At 41.8% G+C, this 15,323-nt stretch overlaps 1 protein-coding gene across 2 annotated transcripts in view; it reads left to right on the top strand.

The window, feature by feature from the left end:
• The first annotated feature begins 5,081 nt into the window (after nucleotides 1-5,081).
• The window catches only part of LOC141991597 (L-threonine ammonia-lyase-like), a 46,810-nt gene continuing 36,568 nt past the window's right edge, over nucleotides 5,082-15,323 (top strand). The window contains exons 1-3 of one of the 2 annotated variants that reach the window (XM_074959933.1): nucleotides 5,082-5,311; nucleotides 8,960-8,986; nucleotides 14,494-14,836. In XM_074959933.1, coding sequence (XP_074816034.1) covers nucleotides 5,211-5,311; nucleotides 8,960-8,986; nucleotides 14,494-14,836 — 471 coding nt within the window. In that variant the 5' untranslated portion in view covers nucleotides 5,082-5,210. Of the gene's footprint in view, nucleotides 5,506-8,959; nucleotides 8,987-14,493; nucleotides 14,837-15,323 lie in introns of both variants that reach the window. The other variant, XM_074959932.1, reaches the window with a different exon arrangement.

Genomic DNA, 15,323 nt, shown 5'->3' on the forward strand with positions numbered 1-15,323 from the left:
CTCTTAGGGCTATTTAAAGAGTTTGGCTAGAACCTTGAACTCATCCAAAATCATTGTAGCAAGCTGACTTGGAAGTAAGGTTACTGTTCTTTAAATACATGCACAAACCATTCCCTAGATAGTTAGGTGACTTCCCTTTGCACTCGGCTGAAAGGAGGTTTGTGAGATGGCATGTCCCGAAGGATGTGCTCTTTTTCCAGTTTCAGAACTGGTTCAGAATGATTGAATCTAACACAATGTACTTTATCTAGTGCTATGCAAGAGCTAATTGTGGGACAGCTGGTAATTCATATCCACGAGGCAGACGGTGAGGTTACATGTGAAGGGTTATCTGGATCAAGCTCAAAATAGATGGTGTACTGCAGAAGCATAAGTATGCTGCTTGCTGCAGAACCAAGCAGGGAACAAGGCACCTTGCGGGTCACTCAGTCAACTGTGATAGTTACTAAAGCTTGCAAATAACTGACTTACTGGGACTAATAATTGGAAAAAGGGATTTATAGGGAATTGGATGGCTTATTGGGGGGGATTGCTAATGGGATAGAGAATCTTTCACTTCTAGGTCATTAGTTCAAATCCGTCACTGGCCGGTAGTGACCAAAAGGCTCTTTGGTGGCCTATACGAAATGTTTCACTGGGGCTCCTGGTGGACTGATGTCCTCCTCACAGCTGAGAGTAGTTGCATGTGGTGGCAGTGTGAGAGAGCTAGTGTGGTGACTTCACGGTGATGACTCTCTATCCCATTAGCAATCCCCCCCAATGAGCCATCCAATTCCCTATAAATCCCTTTTTCCAATATTAGTCAGTATCCACTTGACCAGTTGTGGGGCTAATCTCAGGGTTTCTTTGCTATGTTTACTTGATCATTCAGACCAGCATAAAGTACCTCTAGCAATTACAGTGCTTTGGTGGGGGGGGGTGGGGGGGAAAGGGAGGGAAAGCCTGAAAAGACCATGACATACTGAGGAATAAGACTGCTAAAAGTACCATGTTGTTGTTGCTTATGGTGATATGGTTAACACAGTTCAAATACTATAGTTTTGTATTGGATTTAGGCCCTTATTTGGCAAAGCATCAAGTATGTGCTTAAAACCAGACCATTCCTATTAAGCAAAGAATGTGCTTAAAGTTAAACATTTGCTTAAATGCTTTGCTGAATCGGGGCTGGGGATATTTGTAGCAAAGTGTTGGTATAGGAGCATGAACTAATTTCATTTTCCATTGTGAATAGGCTATTTCAAATGCTACTTCTGATCTCACAACCTAATCGCTGCAGATTATACATGAAATTTGTAATTAAAGATGGCACCAACCTCCTGGATTTGAGTTTTGATCAAAAGTTTGAAGCTCATTCTCTCTCCGCACTGGGCTGAATTCAAACTCCCTAAACCAGAGGGATGTCTGGATTGGAACCACTGGAGTTCTGCAGTGATGTGACTCTGGGTTTTGGTTGTATCTGTTATAGTGAGGTGTTCATAGCCACATCTGCAGTTTGGCTTTTGGTCCATCTTTTAATTCCTTAACTAGTGTCTAGCTGCCCTGGTTTTAGGTGCTTCAGAATTTACTATAATTAAGTCCCACAGGAGGGGTCTCTTAGACTATGTCTGCGCTGCCCCACAGTTCAGACTACGGGGGCGTGAACAGCAGTACACAGCCACGTCCTGCACTGTCACTGCCCTACGTGGACACTTTGGACACAAACTAAAAGGTTCCTAGTTCACGTTAATTTAGTCCTCTTCAAACAGAACAACATTAATGCAAACTAGGAACTTTTTAGTTCATGTCCAGACATGGGAGTTACGGTGTCGCACTTTAGGGGTGTGGGTGTGGGTGTGGGTGTGTGTCTATTCACACCCCTATAATCAAACTGTTGGGCCATGTAGGCAAGCCCTTAATTTTAGAGCTGGATGGAAACCCATGATTTTTCCCCCCATGAAATTATTTGCAGGAAAAATCCCCTTTTGAGATTTTCCCATAGGAAATTTTGAAAAGGTGGGAAAGTGTCAACACACAAACTTTCTTACTGTGTGAGGAAATACTGTTAAGTGTTCGGAAGCATTACTCTGAAAGGTGAAAATATGACTTTCTATGAAAGTGTTGTTACCAGACAGAAAGTAACACTTTGAACTCTTCACGGCTGTTATCACACTTTCTTACCATTTTCTAATATTGGGGTGGGGGAGTAAGAAAGCACGTGTGTGTGTGTGTGTGTGTGTGCAGGGGGGAAAACCCACAATTCTGAAACAAATCTCTTTGGAAATTGTTTTTTCCTGTTAAGAGAAACTGGAAAAAAAATCAACAATAAAATTTTCTTGTGCGGGGAAAAAATCATTTTTATGCAATTCCAATTTCTGAATTAAAATTTTCTTGACCACCTCTGTTAAATCTTGATGTGCGTTAGATAAATTATTTTGGGATATCTTTATATGGATATATATGACCTTTTTAATGTTAAGTCAAAGGTGCACAGAGTCTGAGACAGGTCCCTTTGTCTCTGTAAAGAAAAAAGGGAATCATGTGCCTCATTATTAAACCCTAGAGTTACTACTCAGTACTGGAGACAGGCTTGGATGTTTCGCATTTTTGGACAGCAATGGGAAGTGCACCATCATAATCTGACTCCTCCTAATAATAGTAGTAGCAAAAAGGAAGGAAATAGAATTCCCTGGAGAGGGATGTTAGGGAGAGAGAGAGACCAGATTAACTTCCTAGATGAAGGCTGCCTAGCTATGAAGAGGATTTAAGTGAGATGGAGAGAGGTCAAGGTCAGGGAAATAACTATAGACATTCAAAATAAAATTGGTGCCCACAAAGGGTGATAAAATCCGGTTGCTTTAAAAGAGGAGAAAGCAAGGCAGGTAAGAGTGTGAGTGTGTGGTATAGTGCGTAAGCAGGGCCAGCGTGTGTCTGGGCAGTGCAAGCCAGCAGAGTGTAAGAAGCTTTCAGTGACAATGAAGTTTGACAGGCAAGAATGAGAGGAAGAGACATCTAATAATAGGGCATGGTTAACCGTTTATCTCTCATTAAGGAAATAGCAGCTGTTAACTTAGAGCAATTTTGGTAATGCAGCGCCTTCTGAGATACAGCTCAGTCAGCGTTTCCAGCCTAAACTTAATTGGTAAGGCTTTCAGTCTGGCATATGGACACTTGACATGGACTTGAACCTCACTGTGGAAGTGTCTTCTCCCAGCAGTTGGAGAGTGTCTTTGCAGGATGGCGGTTTAGTTTTGAATGTTTCTCCCCAGAATAGCCTCAACTTGGTAAACTGGTAGGCGGCTGTTAGGCAAAATAGTTCTAAGGATTCCCTGTTACCATAATACAAACAATAGTAGTTGCACCTCATGGTCCCAAACGTGGATTCCTTTGTGCTAGGTGCTGTACAAACCTAAAAGTATGTGGTCATTGGCAGAAGTTGGCTTCGTGGGTTCTGTTCCCAGCCCTGCCACTGACTCACTGTGTGACTCCAGGTCAGTCACTGTCTGTCTGTGCCTCAGCTTCCCCATGTATTAAAAGAGTAAAATAAATTCCTGAGAAGCTGGTATGTGAGAAGTGATAGAATGGAAAATTAGTATTAATTTTTGGCTTGTAGCATCTTTAAAATGGGGACAGCAGTCTTCAGCATCTACAACAGTGTTTTTCAACTTGGGGGTGCCAGGCCAGCATGGGGCACTCACCACTTTTGTTATACCTGAAATATATGGTCCTCGTTTCTCTCTCCCTTCTCCCTAACATTCAGTGCAGGTTTTCCCCATCTCTGCTCTGAAAGCAGCAATGTTGCAGGGGCTCCCTATACCTTGGGAAATGTTTTTGTCTTTAATCGAAACCATGTGAAGTGCACTTGGCAATTCGTTAGGAGTGCCTCATAAATGCTTGTAATAATAATAGGATCCTTCTCAGAACATTTTAAATGAAGAGCATTGGTTTATATCAATAGGAGCAGTGTGAACCTTTACCCACTCTATCCCCACACTTCAAATGTTCTCTGGGTAAAGCAGCTGACGACTCCTTGAAAGTCCACTCACCTTCCCTCCTTGCCCCTTAATAAAACGGCCCTGGACTTAGCTCACATGTACAAGGCTGTAGCCACTGACCTGAACATGGTGTGTCTGCACCTGTGGCACTCTGCTGAGGTGAGACTGCGTATAGCATGGCCTCTCATGGTTCCCAGCCAAGGCCACCTCCCCACCTGAAACAGCTGATGAGGTGGAGAACTGGAAAGGTGGGGGGAAGTGTGGAGAGTTGAGGGAGAGCGCAGCAACTGGGTCACAGCTTGGGGAGTACGCATGAGGGGGTGAATGCCTACGGGCCTGTTGTGGGGAGAAAGGAGAGAAAATGACTGCGGCTGTGGTGGTACAATTGACAAGTTTGCAGTAATGCAGGGGTTCCCAAGCCGTCTAAATTGTATGCTTTGTCACTTGGGAAAGAAGTGAGATTCCCTGTTCCTAACGTATCTTTCCCCACCAATAATACGTAAGTCTTGCAGCTCTGTACCTTTGCCACTGATTTTTGGTAATGCTCCTTTACTGTACCAGGGGTTGGAATCAACCTCCGAGACATGTCACTGCAATCTTGTGCCTCCAGCCCCAAAGGGCTCTTCTTCCTACTTTCCCTGAACGAGCTGTGTAGTCTTTTCTCCTACTATGAAGACCCTGAGCAAAGCAGCCCATCACTCAGCAACTCTGCTGCTGACACTGCTGAATTCAGGGCTTGGATTCCAGACTTCCAAGGATCCAGCATGCTAAACTCGGCTTCCTAGGCTTGTGGGTTAAGTAGTATAAAACCCAGGTCTCAGTAAAACGCCCCATTGTGAATTCACAAACCTCCTCAGGAAAGTGGCAGCCTTTCCGTGCGGTTTCTTTCTGCAGAAGTCAATGTTGCTAACTTCACGATCCATTTAACAAAGCTAGACCATGCTCTGTAGCTAAGTCTCTAAAGCTTTGCGTGTTCTGCCATCTGAATGTCATCTAAGTATAATCCAGGCCCTGACTCAAATTGACAGGGACAGGCTGGCCTGCGAAATAATCTCTTTAAATAGCAGCAGCCAATTCTCAAAGTCATTTCTTTTGCCCTGTCTAGAGTTGGAGAGCTGCTTACAGCAAGTCGCCTACAGAGCACGCACCCCTCCCAGGCTTGACAGGGGTGGTACAGTCCAAAGGCAAGTGAGTCAGTTGCCTGGGGTCTCGCCACTTTGGCTAACACTGGGAATTGCTATGAATTTTGCAGCGCAGTTTCTCTACTCCAAGTTTTTAAAGAACAGAACTCCCAGGGAATGCTCCAGGGAAGAGGAAGACTATGATCCTTTCTGGCAAAGGTTGGAGAATATTGCTCTGTGACTTAGAACTAGATTGCTCCTTTCTCCTACTTACGAGTGATGGACGGCCCCCGGGCTGTACCTGGGGTTGGAGCTGCGGGCATCGCTTCCCCTGGATCCCTTCTGCCTCCTTATGGTGCTATAGTTGGAGTTGTGCTTCACCTCTTTGTGTATTTTGTTGCTCTGCTTTATAGGTAATGCTTTTTGTTTTCCCTTTCCTCTCCCAGTTCCCTAGAAAAACAAAAGTGATTGTAGTTATTCAATATTTTCTAAAGCTCTTAGTGGGCCAAAGTGATCGCTGAGGTCACTGCACTGGAATCAGTGGAGCAGCGCTGGGAATGAACTTGTCCCACCAGTACAGATGGGGACTGAATTGACTTATCTATGGGATTCAAAGATTTTACCTTTCTGTAAACATATCCTGATGGAAAAAGGCCTGAAGTGGTCAATGAGATATTGAAAAATGAATGGTCTGGTCGGACATTTATTTTGTGTGTATTTCTGGAATCTGGTGTTAATGGCATGTTAGATGTCTTTCTGCTGGTGATCACGGTCTACTGTTAATTATTATAATTATTATATAATTATTACAATAGTGTGTGGAGTCCCCAGTGGAGATCAATGGCCAGTTGTGCTAGGTACAGACAGCTATGAACGTTCCCTGCCCCGAAGATCTTACAACCCAACACCCTGATCCTGCAAATCCTTACATTTGTGCTTAATATTCAGTAGCCCCAAAGTTAAGCACACATTTGAGCATTTCCACCTACACAGACAAGACTGACAGAAGTATTATCATTCCATTTTTTTACAAATGAGGAGCTAAGTTACAGAGAGAGAGAGAGAGAGAGAGTGTGACTTCTCCAAGGTCATGTAAGAAGTTTTCAGCAGAGTCAGGAATAGAACCTAGATCTCCAGAGTTGAGTCCAGTGCCTCTAACACAAGACCACCCTTCTCATCTGTGCTGTTTGTCTTTCTTGCATGAAAGCTAATAGAAAACTTCGCATTTGGTTAATAAACTCGGAACTCTGCATTTTAAGATTTTTTTTTAAATTATAAAAATATTTACAACCATTTTAGCTTTGATCCTTCACTTTTCTAACCGATGCAGCCAGTCTTGAAGTAAATAGTGTTCATTTGACTTTCTTAAGGAAGAAGCCTCCATCCATTCGAGGGACATTGCGGAATTATTGTAGCATTAGCATCACAGGGAATGAACCATACAAAGTGTAGCCACTTAAACTCATCGTGCTGCCACATTTTTAATTCCTATATTAAGGAGGTGTCAGATCGCTAAAGAGATAATACTGCCAGCTTTAAGCAATGGCGTTTGTTTGGACTGAGGTCACAGTGACTGTTCAGACAGGACTGTTGGTCAGGCTGAAGCCAAATGAGGGGGTTGACTTGCCTCTGCCTATGATGATGCTGAATTAGTGAAGCTAATGCTATAACACACAGATAGAGAAAATACATCAAAATTGATATTGCAGTTTATAATTGCTTCTGGTGGTGATGATGCTTTTTATTACTTATAAATATGCAAGTATTGATTTTGTTTTCCATTGATCTCTGTTCTCAATGCACTTCAGAACATAGGGCTGAACCACAAGTTATAAGCTTGATGCAGAAATTTCTGGCGAAATGTTATGGTCTGTGTTATGCAGGAGGGTCAGACTGGTAGATCATAATGATCCCGTCTGGCCTTAAAATCTATGAATCTGCAGTCCTTAGTCCAAAACTACCATTGACTGGAGGATTGGTCTACAGTATTTGTCTTGGTCAATCAGACTTCTAGTCCATCAAGTGTAGAGGCCCATACCTGCTTCTGAGGAAGGTTTTTTTTTAAAAATCTGTAATGCGTGTCACAAAGGCTGGCTCCTGTAAACTGCTGAGCTACTCCTGAGAGGTGATAGGGTGCTTAGCATTTTTAAGGAGATGTTCAGTATCTTGGAGGGTCAGGCCTCAGCTGAGTAATGTTTTACGGAGGTAGGAATCTTTCCATCCCTCATAGTCATTTGAGACTTAGAAGCATGAGATCTGACTGCCCTTATCTTGAATGCAAACTGCAAGTGGGCCTATTGGTTATAAAAGGATCTGGCTCTTTTCTTTTTTTTTTTTAAGCCCAGATTTGATGTTTGTTAAAATAAATTGGGGGCTTATCCACATGAACTGGCGTTATCAGAATGGAGTTGATGCATAATAATCCCTAGCAAATTTGCACACTACCATTGTCCACTGTGACTTATGCAGAGGAGTTTTGGATCATATAGAAATAAACACACATACAATGACCCTTCTAACATCCTCCCTTAATAGCCCCAGTATTGTCTCTTAGTGTCTGTACTAGAGCTGAAACTTAACTTGTAGATCCAAATTTTGTTGGTCACTTATATCGACTCATCAATGAGAAGCTTGTTGTGCCCCAATTGTAACTTGCCATCAATCCCACAAAACTCTGGATTTCACACTCAATAGACCATCCACAGTTCCTTGATGGTTTCAGCCACAGCACAGCATTATAGGCGGGATGTAGGGATTGGGGACTACTCTGTGGGTCTTAGCAAATACCTCCCTCTTTCACTGCACTCCCGCTCCGTTTATTTTCCCTCTTGACCTGAGTAATCTGAGTGCTAGCAGCTGTGTAGGGGTTTCATAGGCATTCCCGAGCTATCCAAGCTCAGAACCAGGGTCTTTTAATCTGTCATGAACATAACAGCAAAGGGGGAAAAAAAGCAGAAGCGTTCTTTGCCCATGCAAAGCATGGGACTTGCGCACAGATGTTCGAGAGGAACCATTGCCAGACAGCAAGCACTATCATTAGAGAACCATTCACAAAAGTGGTGTCCTTCTACTCCCAGTGTTGGCATGCTACTTTACCCAGCTTCCAGATGATTTGAGGGAAGTCTGACTTTTAAAATGGTATCACTGATAAATGGGGGCCTGGAAGTTCAATGGGAAAGGTCAGATGCTTCTCTGGCAAATCCTTCATTAATTTTTCCAGCACTATTTGGAGTGTGGTGTAAGAAAGCCAATGGGTCCTGTCAAGGGCATCAAGAACACATTTGTCCTCTAAAAAATTGTGGGTGTTTCAGAACTGATGAACAAGCCCAGCTTTGGACATTGTGTGACACAGGGGAAGAAATCTCTCTGGACCTGAACCTTTGCCCTGCTACAACCCATCTGCCCGTAATACTCTGTTAGCTCATTTTGCAGTAGATAGAAAGACTGCCAAGTGGATCAGATTTTGTCCTCTTATATGTGTCCTATGCCTATTGGTTTCATTTAGTAGTTACATTGCATCTAAGTGTGGAGTTTAGCCAGTTGACGAGGTACTGCAAGATAACTATAATAAGTGGTTATTTCTTTCCTCCTTGAAACAAAAAAGGCAGTTTTGTGGTTCGAATAAAGTGTGCAGAATTTTCTTTTCCCCAAATGCTGCTTTGCTTAATTTACAATGCTGGGAGTTTTGAAAGCAGACAAAACAAAAGACACAACTTATTCATCATTTTAAGAGCATATTTCAAAACAATGACCATGCAGCTGCATTAAGACTTTGCATTGAGTAACTATCTGTATAAGTAAATTTTCCTACAGTTCCTTCATTCTCTTTGGAATGTCTCCATATGGATCTTTTTTTTTTCTTTCCAGTTATGCTGAGCAACTGTTCACAGAAAAGTAGGTTTATAAGCCATGTTTGCATGGTTGTTTTTACTAACCACATTGAAGGTGAAATGGCATGAATTATAGGCATGCAATAAAACTTTGTCAGCTGGATATTTGTTTAATGTGTGCGCTGGAGCATCACATGGAAATAAAGAAGCTCATTCACTGAACTTTTCTAGGAGAATGGCTTGAAAAGCACAGCTGATTCATTTGGAAACAGCCATGATTTATATTGTGTGACAAATATATTTGAGTTGGGCACATTTCCCCCCTCACCCCTTACGAATAACAAATTCACTGAGAAATAAATTTTTCCAGGGCACTGAAACTATTTGAGAATTTGACCTGAATTGTGAATAATCTGGCCAAAAAACCCTGAAAACAAAAATTTTGGAAAAGTCACAATAGTTTTTGTTATGACAATGTTGACATTTTTTCTCTAGATATGTTCAAAATGAAATGTTAATTCAAAATGACATTTTTGAAACTAAATGTTGACTTGAACTGATATTTCATTTTGAAATGTCACTTAAAATTGACATTTGATTTTTAAACCATTTTTAATTGACGTTTAAAACGTTGCATTTGACCTGAACAAAATTTTTTCCGTTTTGTGTTTTATTGAGGGGAAAAAACGAAACCATTCAGTTTCAGTTCAAAACAAACCACCATTTTTATTGTATTTTTTGGTTTTCTGGCTGGGCCACTGAAGTGAAAAATCAGTTATTTGCTCAGCTCTAGATCTGACCACTAAATCATATACCACTTACTGTCATGGTGCATGACAAGTCATGCTTCTACTTTTCATTGCACAGACTGTTGTTTGCCTGTTTTTATACATGCATTAACTGTAAGTAAGTCTCTGCTAAAGATACACATGAAGAAGCGAGTTAAGCAAAGTAAACAAACTGCCTTCAGGAAGATAAATGCACATGACCTGGCATGGCAATAAGTTACATATTGGTGGATTTGCAAACCCTCAAATCAGTTGTTGACCTCTACAGATCATGAGCTCTCGATAGGTAGATGGCACATCCAGATGGGTTTTATAGGGAAAAATTTTATTGTCTGATGAGACAGATAAAATACATATAACACAATCAGCACATGCCTTAACCTGAAGCTGTATCCTGGGTGATGTGGCTGCTAACCTCTTTGGCAAGAATTTCCCAGGGGTAACATAGTAGCAGCGGGAGCTCTCATGTGGACAAAGTAAACTAGAGTAATTGCTGAAGTCAATGGAGTTATGCCAGGAGGCAATTTGGCACAGCGTTCCTGTAGCCATCAAAACTGTAGACTAGACAAAGTCTACGATTCTGATTTATTCCCCTTCCACCTCTCTCTAGCCCTTTCCTGGGCCAAAACAAGGAAATCCCAGGAATAAGGCCAAAATCCCCAATCTGCCATTTTGGCCTCTTCTCTTGTAGAGAAAAACATTTGATGGCATGAATGCATGATGGGAGTCTCGCATCATAGCCTCAGATCTACATCAGTCTAAGCTAATTAATAGAGTTTTTGTGGGGGTTTTAATAGCAATAGAAAAATAGGAGTGTGTCTAGTATCTGTACCTTCCTTACAAATCATTCAGTCCTTTGAACTGAAATCTCAGAAGTATGAGCAAGGGAGTTACCTCCTATCTTTTCAATTGCTGCTGTTCTGTTTTATATCTTTCCCTCCATAAGTCGCTTCCTAAATTCCAAGCGTGTTTGGAAGTTTGGCCTTTATCTGTTCAAGGGACTGCAGTCCATGAGAATTCATGCACAGGGCTATACATTATGATCTCCAACAAATAACTTGCAAAGATAATGATTTGGAATGCTGGTCTTGTCCCACTTAAAAATAATAATAATAAAAATATCTTCTGATAAGAGAGGATAAAACTAGCCTTGCTAATATGACCTAGCAGTTCCCATGAAAAATTTTTCTCGAGTGAAATGAAGATGTAATTTTGAGAATACAACCAGTCCAGGCAATGTACTATATGCTCCTCAGATTCCTTATTTCTGTATTTGCATTACAGTAGTACCTGGATGTGCCTACCAATCTTGGGGCCCCATCGCACTAGGCACTGTCCATATTCCTGATAAGACGTAGTATCTTCCCTGATGAGTTCACAATCTATGTAGACTAGACAGGCAAAGGATGGGAAGAGGGGAAAAATACACACACAAGTGCTGTGACTTGACAATTTCACACAGCAGGATAGTAGAACCAGGAATAGAACCCAGGTCTCTTGAGTTCCAGTTTAGTGATCAATCTACTAGACCACAGTACCTCTGAGTACTTCATGAAACTATGAACTGAAAGAGTTTAAGGCCAGAAGGGACCATTAGATCATCTAGTCTGACCTCCTATCCGTGCTTCATTTGTGTCAGGGTTGAGCCCCAACACCTCTAGGCTTGGCAGTTCATAGCCACGGCACATGTGGGCTTCCTGCATCCGTTCTTAATGTAAAAAAATTGCTTGAGCCCTGGCCCCTCTTTCATTACAAATTAAGCACTGCCTCCTATATATCAGAATCCATTAAATTTCACCCAGATACCCCTACACTGAGCCCAACCTCTTGAGTTAGATTAAAGCATTTCAATCCTCAGGAGACTGAACAGGTGTGTGCCACAGGCAGAGAACAGGAGAGACCAAGGTGCCACCTGTGCCCAAGGCCCCTTTAATGATCGGGAGTTGGTGATATGAGATATGCCTGGCTGGTCTCAGCAGGTGAACCACACCCCAGGCTCAGAGGAAGGGGGAAAAAAAACCCCAAGGTCCCTGCCAATCAATCTGGGGGAAACATCTTTATGGCTCCAAATCTGGCAATTGGTTGGACCTTGAGCAATACAGATTAGCCAAGGAAAGAGGATTCTTTGTACCATATCAGAGCACTGGCCTACTTCATCTGGTGCCTGGTCGCCAGCTGTGACCAGTCCTTGAGAGGAAGGTGTTGGGGTGGGGAGGAATCCATAACACATCTGGTCACTTGTGCAGCAGGGGGAAAAATTCCTTCCTGGGCCCCCGCAGGCAACAAGCTGAAGTCTTGAAGCATGAGATTTGATTAGAATCATTGTCATAATGTAGAGCTGTAACTATTATGAGCATTGCAAAGCCAGTGCAGAGCTTTCTGTTCTCTCCATGGCCCATGAAGGCTGAGAATGAACAGCAGGTTCACAGATTTACAGATTCCAAGGCCAGAAAAGACCCACCACCACCACCATCCAGCACATTGGGGGCAGATGGGGGGGGAGACAACATTTCTCCCAGAGGCTGGATTAAAGAAAATACTTTAGAAAGATACCAAATCTCCTTTTAAAGACTCCAAGTGATGGAGATGGAGGACTCACCCCAGGTGAACTGTTTCAATGTTGAATAACCCTCACTGATAGAACACTGAGTCTTATTTCAAGGTTGAACCTGTCTAAATTCAACTTCTAGCCACTGGATCTTGTTGTTCCTTTGTCAGCAAGGTTGAAAAGCTCCCCCGTCCCCATCAGCTGTGTTCTCAGTGTGTAAATATCTATACATGGTTGCGAGGTGACTCAATCACTTTCTTTTTGATAAACTGACTAGATTGAGCTCCTTAAGCCTCACATTTTAAGGTATGTTTTCTCGCCCCTGGATAATGTTTGGTGTCCTCCTGTGAACTCTCTCTCTAATATTTCCACATCCTTCTTGATGAGCAGACTTCAGAAGTGTATGGTGTAGTCGAGCATTACTCTTACCAATGCTGTGTGCAGAAGCGAGATCACCTCCCGACTTGATATACCACTTTTATATTTAGCCCCTTTTGCCCCAGCATTGCACTGAGAACACATGCTGAGGTGATTATCTACAATGACCCATCTAAGTCCTTCTGAGACGCTTGTTTTCCAAGAGTCTTCCATCCTATCGGCATAGTTCGCATGCTATGTTCCCATGTGTACTACCTTGCATTTGGTTGTATTAAAAAGCATTTTGTTGGATTGTGACCATTTAACCAGGCAGTTCAGATTACTTTACAACAGTAACCTGCCCTCTTATTACTTACTTCCCCACCAATCTTTAGCTGTAAACTTTACCAGCAAATATTTTTGTCATCATCTGACCTACCTTCCATGACACCATGCCAACAGGCATTAATTTTAATTTTAGCCTCCAAGTCTTTGTTGATGGTCTCAAATCAACCATTGCATTCTTGTACCTAGGACTGACATGTTGAAATTGAGTTGGCAATCCTCCAATCCTTTGGAATTTGGTTTTTCAAGACTTGTTACAAATTAACATTAGTGGCTAAGAACTCTGCTAAATCCTTTAAACTCTTGGGTGTAAGTTATCCAGGTCTGTTGATCTGAAAATGTTGAATTTTAGCAGATGCTGCTTCACAGCTTCCTTTGTTCCTTTCTATTCCATCCACAGCATCATATAGGATGGCTATATCCTTCAGCTTTGTTCCAAATGCAGAACAGAAATATTTATTAAACATTTCTGCCTTTTTCTACATTACTATTTACAGTTATACCATCTGTATCTAGCAATGGACCTACACCTGACCTAGGTTTGGGGTTTTTTCCCTAATGTTTAAATCATGCTGGTTTATTATCTTAAACCTATTGGCTACTGATATTTCACTTATTCTTTTAGCTTCCCTTATCAGTTGCCTATACTTTTTCACTTATTCATTGCTGTTTAATTCCCCTCTTTATATGTAAATTCTTTGTTTTATTGCCACTTCCCCCATCTTCTTCTAACTAGGACAACTTTTTGCCCAGTGTAACTTTTTTTTTTTATGTCTGGAATTGTGGGGTTTTTGGCCATCCATTAATTTTTGTTAAAACTTCCCACCTTTTTAAATTTATGTTCTTGGTCAGTTATGTTGACAATTGCTTTAAGTTTTTGAAAAGTGGCCCTATTACTGATCGATGCCATATTTTTTTTGCACAAAATAAATGTAACCAGATCATGATCACTGGTACCTAGGTCACTAATTTTTAATATTTTAAAATTGTTGCAGTCAGCCCATCCCCATCACATGCCAGATAATGCCTGATAACTGCATACTTTGCAAGCGTCTAAGAGCAGAGAAGCAGCCACCTGATGCATATGATATAATCACACCTGTTACTGCTATTATGAGCTTTAAGGGAGTGCTGTGTCACAGCCATTTGTCTTTTTCCAGTCTTCAGTAGTGCTGCAAACACAGGACCAGATTTTTCAGCAACCATTGAACAAATTAGAGCTATTGGTGCTGAGCACTCATGAAAATCTAGCTCCATATGGTGCACAGGTACATCCTCATTAGCAAGGGAATGATAATTCCTTGGTTTGTTCATGTGCCCAGGTATCTGTGGGCTACTGTGCCAGCTGGCTAGCTGCGTGGGCTCTCTATCCACATGGAACATGATAGTCCATTAATAACTTAATTTGTCTGTCTGAGGCATGCAAGTGAAAGAGAAGATGAGGCGTAGTGTCCTTCTTAAACAATAGATGTCAATCTTTTAATCATCCAGACTTTCATTGCTTTCTCACAAGATGATTTCATTCTTTCTTAGGAGTGACCAGAAAGTGAAAAAACAAGATGCCCCAACACCTTGCGAACATCATTGCTGTAAGGAGTGGCCGATTAGAAATGGCCATGTTGGGCAGCGGCCACCGTCCATCAACCCTGAGAGACTGAAAGATTTTGGGGAGGAGGACTACCTGAATGGGGACGTGAAGACTTGGGAAATGAAGATAGTGAGCCACAATGAGGAATTGCTCAGAGATGCCCTTGACCCAGTCACTCAGCCAAACAGTAGAAGCAGCCAGCCAACCTATAATAAGCTGATTCGATTTGAAGATATTAGTGCTGCAGCTTTCAAAATCCAGAGTGGTGTCCAGAAAACCCCCTGCATGGTATGGTATTTACAATGCTTTGTTTTCTCAATCTCTCTCTTCTTATGGGAGTTAATCAGAAATGATCGGGGGACATGCATTAATAGCAGAAGGTGCATCTCTATAGGAGGATGAGCCTTCCAACAGAGTAGCTGACATCAGCCAATGTTTAATTTTTAATTCTGTTTTTTTCACCATCCTGAATTCTCAGTTGGTTACAGTGACCTGTAGAATGAAGGATACTATTGCATTATGCACCTAGTTGAAAACACTTGCCACAAGTATCTTCTCACTTAGGTTACTGCTGCATATGTATTGTTGTGTCCCTTTCAGCAATGTTATACTGAAGGCTATGTCAGCTCTTCCAGCACATAAACTCTCCACTTCACAGGCAGCCTTTCTTCAGCAGAGCCTCAGATTTAAATTTGGTGGCAGATGACTGTGTAATCTGTTTAAAAAATAAAATGATTAAGAACCAATATCCCAATGGAAATTATGTAAAACTTTG

This window comes from Natator depressus, chromosome 7 (genome assembly GCF_965152275.1).
Source record: "Natator depressus isolate rNatDep1 chromosome 7, rNatDep2.hap1, whole genome shotgun sequence".
Classification (NCBI taxonomy): Eukaryota; Metazoa; Chordata; order Testudines; family Cheloniidae; genus Natator; species Natator depressus.